General features: G+C 42.9%; 1 protein-coding gene across 1 annotated transcript in view; it reads right to left on the bottom strand.

The window, feature by feature from the left end:
* The window catches only part of PIKFYVE (phosphoinositide kinase, FYVE-type zinc finger containing), a 74538-nt gene that overhangs the window by 46437 nt on the left and 14386 nt on the right, over positions 1 to 13715 (bottom strand). Inside the window, exons 6-13 of the mRNA XM_041124535.1 lie at positions 13469 to 13640; positions 12528 to 12735; positions 9981 to 10070; positions 6582 to 6720; positions 3745 to 3902; positions 2822 to 2933; positions 907 to 1054; positions 239 to 406 (exon numbers count right to left, since the gene is read on the bottom strand). Of these exons, the coding sequence (XP_040980469.1) occupies positions 239 to 406; positions 907 to 1054; positions 2822 to 2933; positions 3745 to 3902; positions 6582 to 6720; positions 9981 to 10070; positions 12528 to 12735; positions 13469 to 13640 (1195 nt within the window). The remainder of the gene's footprint in view (positions 1 to 238; positions 407 to 906; positions 1055 to 2821; positions 2934 to 3744; positions 3903 to 6581; positions 6721 to 9980; positions 10071 to 12527; positions 12736 to 13468; positions 13641 to 13715) is intronic.

Genomic DNA, 13715 nt, shown 5'->3' with positions numbered 1-13715 from the left:
TTTGCTTCAACTGCAAAGAGAAAGTCACAGGGGAAGTTACACACTCTGCAGAGAAGGTGTTTCAACAGGTCTACTGAGCCTCCTCAGAGGTGAGCATAACAAAACTGCAAGCGAGTGCCAGCTAAATATAGTATTTCCCCCTCTGTAAGACAGCTACAAAAGTAGTGTCCGAATAGGTCAGTATTGTTAAGGCCCAGCTCTCCATCATGTGCAACTCCATCTGGTGACTACCTCATACCTTTTTGGTCGGCAGGGTGAGGGGGCACATGTGGGTACTTGGAGTGCTTCTTGATATGGAAGTTCACGTTGTCCAGCTCCACGTTCAGGCTGATGGAGGCGGCTGAATCACTGTCCATTGTGGACTGGAAGCTGCTGACTGAAGTGCGCTTGCTAGGGCTGGCGGAGTCTTTTAGTGTTGGGTAAGGGGGAAGATACAGGGAGGAGAAGGGTTCAAATGGGTATCATGAGGGTACCGGAGAGGAGAAAAATTGTCTTTAATACATAAAGACCAGTGTGCAATACTAAAGGAATACAGTATTTTCATAGCTCTAATCTTTTCTTCATGTGTGCATGTGACATATTGGTCATTCTTTAGTGCATTACTATAGGGCCCAAATCAAGCAGAAGTCTGCCTGAGAAACAGAAGGCAGCAATTTACATGCTTCTCCTCCATTAGAAGTATGAAGCTTTACTAGTTCCACTAAATACAAAATACTGTATCCATCATAAGAAACAGGAGGACTAGCTAGGTTATAGTTTGCTTAGATCCTTACAGCCCCATGCGCACACACACAAACACGCGCACACACATATATAAAGCAAGACATGGTTAAACTACTATGTCCTGAAGGACTGGGGATAACAGGGGAGAAGGCAAAGGGAGAACAAGACTCAGGTGAAACTCACTGGCTAAGTTATCTTCTCCTTCATCAGCAATCTGCTCTGTGTCACTGTCATCAAACTTTATGTCTTTGAACCAGGATGGCTCCGAGTGCCCCTCTACAGAGTTCACCGAGTCACTGTCTGGAGATGGGGTTTCCGAGAACTCCGTGCTCTAGAAGACAAGGAAGAAAAGGTGTTAAAGTGCAGCTCTACTGAAATATTAAGCAGCCTTAGAAAGCAGCCTGCTACAAATGCAGATCAGACATTTTAAAAAACAGAGGGTACTCTCAGTGGGCTGAGCCAGGTTAGTCATAGAGCCACCCCCCTTGGCATGAAATAGGAACTCTTTGGGACAGGAAACAAGTATTTCTTTACACTTCCCACGTACTTATGTCTCTGCCTCCTCCCCACCTCCCCACAAGTGGTGACTAAGTGGCACTAAAGGACAAGTTTATTCTACTGTACATTTTCTGTCACCACATCCAGCTAAGCAGTTTTGAATGCTTCCTAACCCCAGCCGAGGTGGGTGACAACCATATCCTTTGCCCAGAAACCAGCAGATGCAGCTTTTGGTGGAGGCTAATTCTAAGTTACTGGAGCAATCCTGACTGACCAAAGTAGCTCTAAGTTTCACTCACAAGTCAGGCTCTAGCTGGGGCTACTGTGTCAAAACAAAGCCTGGCTAGAGTGCCAGAGAATCTGGAGAGCATCTAAGCAACTTCCATCAGCCATCCTGATGCCTCCAGTCACCTCAAGAGGAAGTTCTCACTATTATTCCTTTGGCTTCACTGAGTGCAGAAAGCAACTGAGTCAACAACACTGCTTCTCCTGACTCTTGTCCGAGAGAAATGAGATCAGACAGTGCTTTCAGCTGATGAGAACAAGAATTGGCTTTAAACCTTGAATAACAAAGCCCCTTACAAATAGTACAAATGGGGATCCACAAGCACTTGCTAGTTAAGGGCAAGCTTTTCCTAGCAAACTGAGACAGTGTAGTTAACTAGCTGAGATGCCAGATGAAGCCCAGAGCAATCTCAATGAAAAACCACATGACTGTGGCCAAGAGCTGAAATGCACAAGGAAGACACTATGTTAATGGCTGCAAGCTTTCTGACTGAGGTCCACGGGACAGCTGAGCCATTCTTTCTTGTGAGAACCTGCAGAACATGGAAGACTCTCAACTGAATGCTTTCAGGTAACAGAGAGGCTACAGAGATATCTTGTTCAAGTTAAAAAAATAATCCAGTCATTCAGGCCAGTGACTGCTCTTACCCCTCAGCAAGTTTGACTGCAGTGAAATACGGTAGAATAGCATCTCTGGTCACTGGTTCCCTGCCTCCACCCCTCAGCTAGCCAGTCCTATTTGGGAGGCATGAGTAAGACCCCCTCCCAATCTTACATCATGTGGCTAAGGTACTGAATTCTTTATTACTGCCATCATTGGAGATCAGAAGGAGGTTACCAATACAAGATCCAATACTGTATCTCTAAAATACCTATTCTTTGGAAGTTTTTAAAGAAGGAATTTTGAAACAGAAGTAGAAGACCACCATTGTGTCTCAGCCATCAGGAATTGCACACAGATTTTAGATTCTGTACATGTTATCACAGCTGCCACAAGCACAGACTGTGCCATTCCAAGGCCTCCATGGAAGATGTCCACCATGAGAGGCACTGGCCTAGATTAGAGACCCTTTCCTCCACTTTAGGCAGCACTACATGTAACAAACTCATCCTCCACACAGGACGGCCCCAAAGCTTTCTGGGCAAATGCAGCTTCCTCAGGCTTTAATCCACTAAGGAAAAAGGCCTGGACCCCAATTCTCTGTACAGGAGAGCTGATTTAGAAAACATACAACAGCTGCTGAGAACAGGATTAAAAAAGATTCTAGTCAGCAGCCAAACCCAGCAAGAACCATAGCTTTCCTACTCCTTTTACCTGTAACGGTCTGTAGAGAGCATACTCATCTCTGAAGAGCTGATCATGATGACTGACACATTCTAGCCAGCGTCCATCAACCAACGCTTGTCCTATTGCAATGGCTTGGACCCTGGAGGTATAATAATAGAGATGGTTTTCTAAGTCTAGTTCTAAACTTACATGGTTTATGGCACAAACATGCTACAAAAGGAAAGAGTCATTTGCTACACACCATTTGACTCATCAGTATCCCATTGGCATGTTTAACCAGACACTATTTAAAATATTATGGAGAGGGTGCAGAGAGTACTGGTTCAAGTATGGAGCTAGATGAAGAGACTGCCAGTACTCTAAACTCAGCTGAGGTGTCCAACAGATGATTCAGAAATATCTGTGCTCCTACAATATTGTTAGCTTGAGTTATATGTACTGAGCATCTCTGCTGAGTGAGGACCATTGCTTTACACTTAAGAACCATCTCATTTTTATTCCCCTCTCACATGGTTAAATACACCAGATTCTTTATACTCACAAAGTTAAGAGCCTGCCAGCCCCACCAAAAATTTAGCTATCAAACACTATTGGTGATCTCTGATCCCAGGGGAAGACTTGCCCTTTGGAGTATCGGTGAACATTTTTGGACAGTTTTTGTAATACAATCACTGTTCTCCAACTGTTTGAGTGATACTTGTCCCATAAGCTGCCTCTCACACCAGCTCCCAAAACAGACAGCCCCCTGTGCCCTGTTGTTTTGGGCCACAGGGAGTCAGAACCCTACCTGCTTTGGTAGGCAGTAAAGAAGAGATCTGAATTTTCTCTCTTTCTCATCTCCCTGCAAAGGGGTCTATCTCTGCAGTCTAAGGTACCCTTTATCAGCTAAAACTCACAACCTCCTGTCACAGAGACAGGAGATACCTGCTGTCCTAAAGCATCAGGGTTACCTTGTGGTTATGTGCCCATTTCTGATGAGCCAGTTGACCAGCTCTTTTCCCACAATGCAGTTGGGATGCGTCCGGAGCCAGTAGCGATGGTCTTGAAACTCCATCCCACTGTTGTGATGGCAGATTTTCTTCCACAAGTCTTTCAGCTGGACTGAGTCCTGGACAGGGAGATGTGCAAGTTACCTACTAGTCTGACCTTAGCACTGGTTTCAAGGGCATCAACCTGGGCCCTCAGATCAGCTTTTAGATCAAAAGCCCTCCACAAAGAGGCATAAAATCTAAGCCATTCTGCACTACCTATGTGAAGGTGCAAACAGAAACAGCAAACAGACGTGAGATCAGCTCCTTATATCCTTCCTTTACATAAAGTCGAGAACAAGGAAGAAACAAAGTGGGTATCCTCACAGTTAAGGGGTTTTTGGTTTTAATGTAGGTAGTACAAAATCTTGCCACAAGATACTTATGTCCTCACTACTTCCCTCCTGCACCCTATTCTCAAACAACTCAGGTGGTTTGTGCAAATATAGAGGACAACGAAAACTCATCCTTTGGAAGAGGGTTTTACTATATAATGGGATCAACCTAGGCTTGTGAAGCATACCAGTCCATTATCAAGCCCAGATATAAAGCAAGTACTTGACACAGCAGTGCACACTGCTATGTTCAAGTTCTGGGATACCATTTCTTGTTGAAGATGCCTTTTTATTGTCCAGCATCACACCTTTTTTAGACACTGCTAGCTTTGGCCACTAAGAAAAAAAAAAAAAGGTGCATACCCCTCCCAACTCAATTAACTGTTTCTGAATCTGTGGATCTCTTCCCCTCACCACTTGGAAGACTTCAGCCTATACCTCAAACTTATTTTCGGGCCTGTTAAGCATGTGCACCTACTCTTGTGTAGGCTATGCTCCATCCAAACTGAGCTGTCCCTCTGCATCTGGCCCCTTTTGCTTTCCCATATGCACCCTGGCTTGGCACAGCACAATCCATTGTTGCAGTGGAAACTGGGACCTGGGATTACTTTGCACGAGCAACAGAGCACCCCAAGGGGTAGAGAAGAGACACTGCAGCTCACTTTCTCAAATGCCTTGTTCTGGTTTTGTGTAAGAGAGAAAAAAAAAAGTTTTCATTAAATTTGAACTGGTTTCAGCTTTCCAGTTAACTGCCAGACCCTTTCCAGTTAACTGCCAGACCCACATTATTGCACTTTCCCAAGGGTGCCCTGAGATCCAAGTGTTTTGCTCCCCTTCTGTTACCAGACTGGCTTTCTGCTTTTATTTCCAGCAGTGGCTGTCCTGGGTATTATCCTAAAACCAACATCAGCAGCTCCCCTTCCGCACCACGTATCAAGTCAAATGGATCAGTAATGGAACACATCATAGGATCACAAAATTTGATGCAACTGGCAATTCCAGTTAAGCTGCCTTGTAGTTTACCCTTAACTCACATGGTGACTTCAGTGAACTGGACAAACTGGCAGAACACAGCAAATCCTTTCAAGTCAAGGATTTTGACCTCTAGTTCACAAAAGTATGTGCTTACCCCAGTGTACGTACATCCTCCCCTACCTTTTACTTCATGAGCAAAGTTCATTAGTCTTTTGAATGGAATATGTTAAGCTTTAAATTAACTCCTGATATAGAGTTAGCTCTACATGCTAAGGGCATTAAACAAACAGCGGGAATTCAGAGAAAATTCTACATTAATTGGCACTGCATCTTCTGCTCTTACATAAACAGAAGCGATACTACCAATCCTTTTCTCCCCCAAGGAAGGAAACAAACAAAAAATTAAACAATGTGAAGCTGAAGTGCACTGGAACTTGCTCATCTTGGTCCCAGTTGCATTCATAGCATTTTAAATTTCATTTTTCCTGCATTAACATACACAAATGGGGCAGGGTGGTATAAAGATGTGCCTTAAAAATATTTCTCTCTCACGTGGTTATCCATTTACAGAGCACCTTGGAAAGGAGTTGTGCAACTGAACAGGAACTAGAGTGTTTCTGCACCCTCAGGAATTCTTGCATGCATTTTGCTGACAGCAGGCAAATACCTGATAACACAGTAATTAGCCTTCCCAATTTTAAATTGGCAATAGGGAACAATCTTGAATCTTTAAATGTGTGACTCCCTTCCCTTCTCTGCATCTTTTTTGCTCCATTTGTTGGAAACACTTCCCCTTCCTCAAAGAAAAGAAACAGTTTTCTACTGAACATTGTACAGTAACTGCCACCTATAACACTGCCTCTGTGGGGAAGAGATAATAGGATTACACAGAACACTGTTGCAGATGGATTTTTCTTCGAACAAGTACGTCACTACAACCTTCTACAAAATGTTATATTTATTCTGCAAACAAGGGGAGGGGCCAAGTTATGTTTTGGCCCAATAAGCTCTAACAGCTTTAACTTGTTCATCACGGTGTAACCATTTTGAAGCAGCCATTTAAAGTTTCTGATTATGTGGCCTATGAAAGGGAAAATCTGAACTTCGAGAAATACAGAATCAGATTATTGCATTACAGCTGCAGCCATGACAGGTTTAACCCACAAGGAGCCACCATACACCAACTCCACACTGCGTAACACTTCCCAAGACTAAAACTGTAAACACGTTTAAGCAAACACCACATGAAACTACGATTTGTTTCGGGAAGACAGAAGTGTCCAAAGCAGCATCAATATTCTCCATCCCTGCACCACCTGGAGGAGGGGTCCAGGTAAAAGTGCTCAGACAAGAGCCTTTAAAGGCAGCAAGATACTCCTGCTGGGTGATACAAGAAAGGCAAACTTCATTGCCTTCACAGAGCCACACAAACAGAAGTTTGGAAGGTACCAGAAGGATTTTGCGCTCGTCCTCGCTGGTCTCTGCCTTCAAATGTGTGCGACTGGCCTGGGGGCTGACAGATGTCTCATAGGCAGGCACCATTGGTGAACCTGACCGATCCAGTGACAGGTTAGTGATGCTGGCTGATCTGTAGTGGAAGAGAGAAGAATTTAAGTATTAAGTGTTCATTGTGCAGTGCTTCACCAGAGAAGGCATTGATCTTGTAGCATGCTAAAAAGGGACTTAAGCCTGTGACATTGTTCAGTCTCCTCAGTACTGACTTACTGCTTAAAGCTTCCTCCCCCGTCAAAGCAGAAGAAAGGATCCCTAGGAAGCAAGTGTATTGCTTTGGAACATCCAAGTTAAACAAACTTTTCTAAAGCTCTTTGTAGGAAGCAATTAGACCTAAGTTTAGGCACAGCAATTCATATATGTCTGTGTTTGAATAGACTGGGGAAGAGATGGGATGCTGGGTAACTAGAAGCTCCAGCATTTTGGAGGCAAGACAAATGCCAGCAAGGGCAGCCAACACCAGGATCCTTGTAACAGGGCACTGAGATTCCCCCTCTCCTTGACCCATTTAAAATTCCTTCTCCTCAGCTCTCAAATATATGGCTGGCAGCTTGCAGAGTCTGGAAGTTTGAGCACCTGTTCCCTAGGGTGGCTAAACTGTCTGCTGAAGCTGGAGGTCACTCCAGCTGGCAATTTTCCTTGTACTGTGATATGGAGCATTCACCTGATCTCAATCCAGCTGTTAAGAAATCTTGGCTATGTACTCCAGTACAAACACACCATTTTGCAATAATCATTGCAAAGCTACAAATGCAAATACAAGTTCCAGATACTCTCTGCTCCAATATCCCACAACTAGACTAAGCCTTTGAATAACCAGAGTGCAACTTCTCATCACACAGCAGTAAATAGCATGCAGTGTAAGCTCTTCATGCTAACAGTGCTCTAAGGAGTGAAGATGGAAAACACTTCTGCATACAGCAACAGGGAAGCTCAAAATGCCAATGCTGAACTGATTCAAGAGGCTTGCAGCAGTCTCAGTGATGAGAACTGTTGCAAGCCTCTCACCTTTGGAATGAAACTCAGATAACTTCACAGAGCTTGCTAACTGGCTAACAGACACTCTAATTATTCCCAAGAATTCTCAATGGATGATGTGACTGAGCCCAGGCATAAAATAGCAATGCCACCCTATTTCAGCTTTTGTACTGTAAGTAGGCACTGAAGGTACAATAGTCTCAAAATCACTGCTTCTTCCTCCTCTGTCTCTTGAGGAGGAATATTGGGCTGATATAGGGGTTTAGTTAGGTCCTTTTTAGCCATTTATGTAGAATCAAAGGAAACTAATGTTGGCACTACATCCATATACACCTAGGGGTGATAAGCAAAAGCTTTCTGTCATAGTCAGACATTCAAGGCAGGCTAAAACTCTGCCTGTCGTCTACTGTTCAGATGCTCTCAAGTTAAACAGAGTTAGAACTGGCACAGTTATGCAGCTTAACAAAAAGCATTCTTAAGTGGAAGATGAGACTGACATGAAAGTCCATCATTAAGCACTCCTCCCAGGTTTTTCACAACAGCTACTTTAACTGTGCCACCTACCTGTAATCAGCAGGGATTTTTAATTTGTGTAAAAGGACATGGAGCAAGAGTTAGAACAGTCAGATTTCATATCTGTGTCTTTATCATCACCAATTACATCCAGGACTTTATTGTATTTATCTTTTCTAAAAACAGAGGGGGAGATTTTGCAATGAAAATCCCTATTCTTTAGATGGATTTGCAAAGGAGAAGTTCAAATCCCTCTGCTTGCAGCATTTGACTGTTGTGTTTTTTTCTCAGACTGATTATTTATGGGGAAAAAACAACACATATCCCCCACCCACAGGGAAAACAAATAATACCAAGTAACTTCTGCTACCTGTATCTAAATGCACTCAACCTGCATCTTTCTTGCTTCATCTCACTAAAAAGAGGCATGGTCAAGCTTGCCTCAAAGAAACTTCTACAGCTGCTTTGAGAAGATCTAAAGGCTAGCACTGCCTAGCCCAAAGCCAGTAGATTTGTTTCCACAGGTTCAGAATTTTGATAGAGATAGGTTATACCTCATTGTTACTTCTCAAACGTGAGTCCAGACAGGTAGATACTATGGTGAGGCCATGAATAGCCAGAGAGTTAAAATTTAACTTGCATGAGCAGTTTGGGCCTGCCAGGTCCAGCTTAGAACCCTCCTACTACTGCATATATGAGCTAACAGCAAAAGTCTTTTAAAATAGACAACATCAATCCAAACAGGAAGCAGGAGAGCATCCTCAAGGTTTCAGAAATTTCTTGACGTCACTGCAGTTATTTAGCATGGAACTTTTAACTCTGGACTCCGTCATGTTTGCCCAGAATTGATTTTTGGTACCAGTTTATTCACCAGTATTTTACTCCCCCTAGGTGAGATTTTTAGTTCTCAGTTGTACAGTCAGCGTGCATCTCCTCCTAACCGTCCCCATCACACAGAAGATAAAGACTCCAAGCAGTCTGTTCCCTGAAAGGCACACCCAGCATCCTTCTCAGCTGAGTTCCCTAGTCTTCGCTGGTCCTGCCAGACCCCTCCAAATTGCTAAACATTCTGCATTCCGGTAACACCAATGCAAAGAAGTCTCTGAATGTCTCCTGACTCCAACACTGAAATTTGGATTGTCTTTGCTCTGTTTCTCATATCCTTGCCACCCCTTTATTTCCCCAATTTAACCATAATGGAAGTATGTAACCAGAACCATAGCAGCAGCAGTGTGATGTGGAAATTACTTGTTCTTCTAATACCAGGCTATTTAGTGGGATTAAGCTCAAGCACTCACATACAACTTATACTAAAGCTCTCATGAACATTTCCAAGTTCATTCCAGCACTCTTGCATAAAGACCTATGATGGGATTTTAGCCTAGGAAAGCCTGATGAATTAATCAAGATTATACTTAATGCGAGAGCAGAGGGAGCAGAAAGGGGCGGGGGGGGAACCACAAAACCAAACAAAAACTACACCTCTGCTCCTCCATGACCTCAGCCTTTGCCTCCCATTACCAAGTCTCTGCTACTCCCTTTTCTTTAGCTTCCTCAGAACTCTACCTTTCTTAGCCACTTCTTTCCCTTTCTGCCCTCTTCACCGCCACCTCTACTTGTCTGACTCAGCAGCAAACTACAGGTTCCTCAAAAGTAGTACATTTATTAATACGAATATGTACATAAATGGTCTTTACTTACCATTACATATGGGTAATGGAGTGTCCCATTTTAGACATGAAACAGCATGCACAGTAAAAACAAGCCCCAAAATACAGGCTCTACAGTGAAGAGTGTGCTAGGAGTGTAGCCAGAACAGAAAATACTCATACACAATTCGTTTACCTGTTCCTAGCTGGCGACTTCCCTGCATCCTCCTGGACAGACCCAAGGCGTGCAGACAACGTGGTAGTTGAAGAGTCTGGGTGAATCAAACTGCAAGGAAAAGGAGCACATTACAGATGTTTGAGAGATTTGCTACACGCAGCAGCATCAGAACAGCTGGAATTAAAATACAGTTAATTATAACGTTATCTCTCATTCACAGCCATGATTGTTAGATCAATGAGGGAATAGGGAAATCTTTCCCCATCTGGAGGCCAATGATACCTGGAAGACAGTGCTCAAGTCTTCTCCCTTCAGACTCAACTTGGACAATACAGCCTCTTCCCACTTCTCCAATTACCCTGCCTTCCCACCCTCTTCCCCTCTATCACTTTCTTACACATCCTCTTTCCTTACAGGCTGCTATTCTGTGCTTTGGAGGTAGAGGCATTGCCCCCATCTCCCCAACATCTTTGCAACCCAAGCAATGCTATCTATAGCTATTGCTAGACAACTTTTACCAAGATAGCCTGACAACCTTCTGTAATTGTTTAACCTGATCACTATCACCTTTGCCCTCCTTTTTCTTATAAATTCCTACTGGCAAAACTGTATCAGATATAAGCCACTACACCCCAACTGATACAGCCATACTGGCTGTGCCCTGGGATGTAGACATGTTACTAGCACAATAAATGCTCTTCATGAGAAAACATACAAAATACAACTTTGCCTAAGCAGCTGTACTTGCCCAGAGTACACCACTCCTTCACTTTTAAAGGACACGGCCCTTCAAGTTAGTTAAAGCAGGAGCCCATGTCTGTATGTTCCAACTGCTCAAAGAACAGAGCAATGTCAGACAAGTAAATACAGGATCACTCCCCTAAATGCCTTCCTCACTGCTTTGTAGCATATGAGAGCAGGAGAGGCAAGAGCTTTAACTCAGATACATTATTTTGGGAAGAGACTCAACTGCCAAGTTTCCTTCTGAAGAAAACTACTTCTCACACAGAAGCCACATATTAGCAAAAAACTTTGCTTCCATTATGAAGCTGTGAGTTAAACTGCACCACAGTGGAAAGTGGCAAGTTCAATGTCTTGAGTTTAAACCTCTGAAGGTCAATCAGGAACTTAACAAATGCAGTATTAAAAAAAGCACTGTAGTCCACTGCAAAGTTTTACATTTCAAGAGCAACAAGCACTGAAGAAAATTTTCATCCTCCTAAAGCAACGATGAACTACCTAATCTCGATCTCTCTCCCTTTCACATATAAAAGCAGCCCATGTTTGCTCAGTGTCTCCCAACAAGACTAAGTGTTCTAGTACAGAAAGAGTTATCAGCCTTTCAAGATTAGGCAGTATTTTTCTCGAGTGCTACAAGCTGCCCAAAATAAATATATAAATACTTCCTTTACATGTTCATGTCTACAAGCTGTTGCACTGTCATAATAAAAGATACTCATAACACATCAGAAGACAGAATTAATGATACCTTCTATTCTTTTGTACACCTGAAGAGAAGCATTCTGAGCACACATACTTAATCCCACATTCAAAATTTAGTAGTATTTATCCCAAGCATTGCAACATTACTGCTTTAGATGACCATGACGTTAAACCAGAAGTAGTTTCCTTTATTTAGGCCTAAAGCTGATTATTTAATTGCTTCCATATAGGAACACCATACTCTGAAAAGCAACAGGCAAAGCAAGAGTCAGGGCATTTTCTGAAGCCAGTTGTTTTTGAGGTTCTTCTTTTAATACTATCAGAACCACTAGAAGAGATCTGCTGAGAGGCACATGTCACTAACACCATCCCTCAGTTGAAGAAAGGCTCTGACTCAAGGCCTCCTCGGTAGTTTCACTCCTGCCTGTTCTTCTGTTTTTAGAGAAATGAGCACAAATACCACATCTGATTATTTCTTCCTCCCCCCACCACATTAAATTAAATCAAGGTCCTCAGAAATTAACTTGCATACCACTTGAGAAGTGCAGTGTTCTTTCATTCATCTTCCAGAAATAGAGATCCCCTCATTCGAGAGCAATACAAAGAAATATACTTTGAAAGGAGATCAGAGAACCTCTATAGCTGTCCTTTCAATCCCACTTCAGTTGAAACAGGTGGTTACTTCCACCATTTATCTCTTAATTACACAGACAGCATCTCTTGTATTCTCTTGCCCAATCCCCAAACCTGACAGGCAAAGCATCAGCATCACACTCATTTGCCTCTTGATACATTGGTGGTTAGAAGGGATGGGTTTTGGTTTTGTCTTTTTAAACTCTGAAGCTAAAAGCCTACTCTGTCACTGGTATAGAATCACTGGTTCAATAGGAACCTTCCTAGGTTCAAAGGAAGAACTGCAAATAATTTGAAACTCGACTAGAAAAGTTTCCACATTTCAACTTGAAGAGAATAATATTAGAAGCAAGCACAGGATTACATTCTTTTCACAGGAGATATACTTCTAAGTTTCCTGGATGGAAACCACCAGCTTTTGTCTAGGCAGGCATCAGCCTGAAAACACAGTTAAGGTTCTGGAGCTCAGCATGAAGCCATTCACTTTACCTTTGCCAGGTTAGATCCTCCTCCAGAAAGATGTTGCGGCTAGCTTTACGACTCCCAACTGGTGTGCGTGGCTCGCCGGGATCCAGCACTGATACAGAACACGCAGAATCGGACAGAGCATTTAAGTCTTCTCCAATGGAGTTACTGTCTGTGGAGTGTGCATAGCTTAAGGCTATTTTGCGGCAGTAAGTGCAGGCTCGGAGATCCCCTATGGAAAGGGGAACCAGAGAGTGTAAGTGAACAGGAACAAATAGTACTCTGTTCCTACAGGATCAGAGGTGTGTAGTGGGGGGAAAAGAAGGATTTTCTGTTTCAAAACCTCTTTGCATGTTTAAATCTAGTTCCCATATTCCCTTAAAGAGCAAAACCCCAGATAAATATACTCTCAAGGAATTTCTCCACATCAAATGATGCATAACACATGATCAGTAAGAGAGAGACAGGTTGCGGGGGCAGGGAGAGAGAGCACATGTGCACACTGAAATCATGGTACAACAATAGCCGGTCAGATATGACATACCAGCTGATGTCTGGAAATAATTACCTCCATCAGGAGATGTCTAGAGTTTGGTAATTGGTATTTGAAAGAGTTACCCTCATCCTCAATTAGAACATGTGGCTCATTACATTTTAAAATTACCATTACTAAGAGCAGCTTTTACTTGAGCACACTTTTTGTAATGAACATCCTTGTTAAATAGTGGCCATATTTGTTTTGTCATCATTGATGTAACGTTGGTAAAAATAAGCAGGCATGGCATAATCCACCATTGTGCATGAAGAAACTGATAGAATTAGGTACTGTGATTCTTTTTGCTTATTTCTAAGCCCACTAGAGACCTGTACAGCGTTCTCTAGCAGATGCCAGAATCTAAAATGCAGTAGTCCAAACAGAGCTGAGCCCACAGAGAACATTCTGCTTCTCAACAGATAAACCCCACCTGTGTAGCCCATGAATTTTCCAGGGATTTCCTGATTGCAGCATCGACTACAGAAGATCTGCCCACAAAGTCGACAGTGGTGCCTCCGCCGGAAGGTGGTGAATTTCTCACTGCAGTCATAGCATTCTTTGCACTGGCTGTCAGGCATCCAGTACTGCTTCAAGTCACTGTCCTACAAGGGAAGGCAGTAATGAAAAGCTATTTTTTGTAGATAAAAAAAAGCATGTTTAGATTCATGATTGCTTTG

This window comes from Aquila chrysaetos, chromosome 6 (assembly GCF_900496995.4).
Source record: "Aquila chrysaetos chrysaetos chromosome 6, bAquChr1.4, whole genome shotgun sequence".
NCBI lineage: Eukaryota > Metazoa > Chordata > Aves > Accipitriformes > Accipitridae > Aquila > Aquila chrysaetos.
This window is presented reverse-complemented; position numbering and strand designations above follow the sequence as displayed.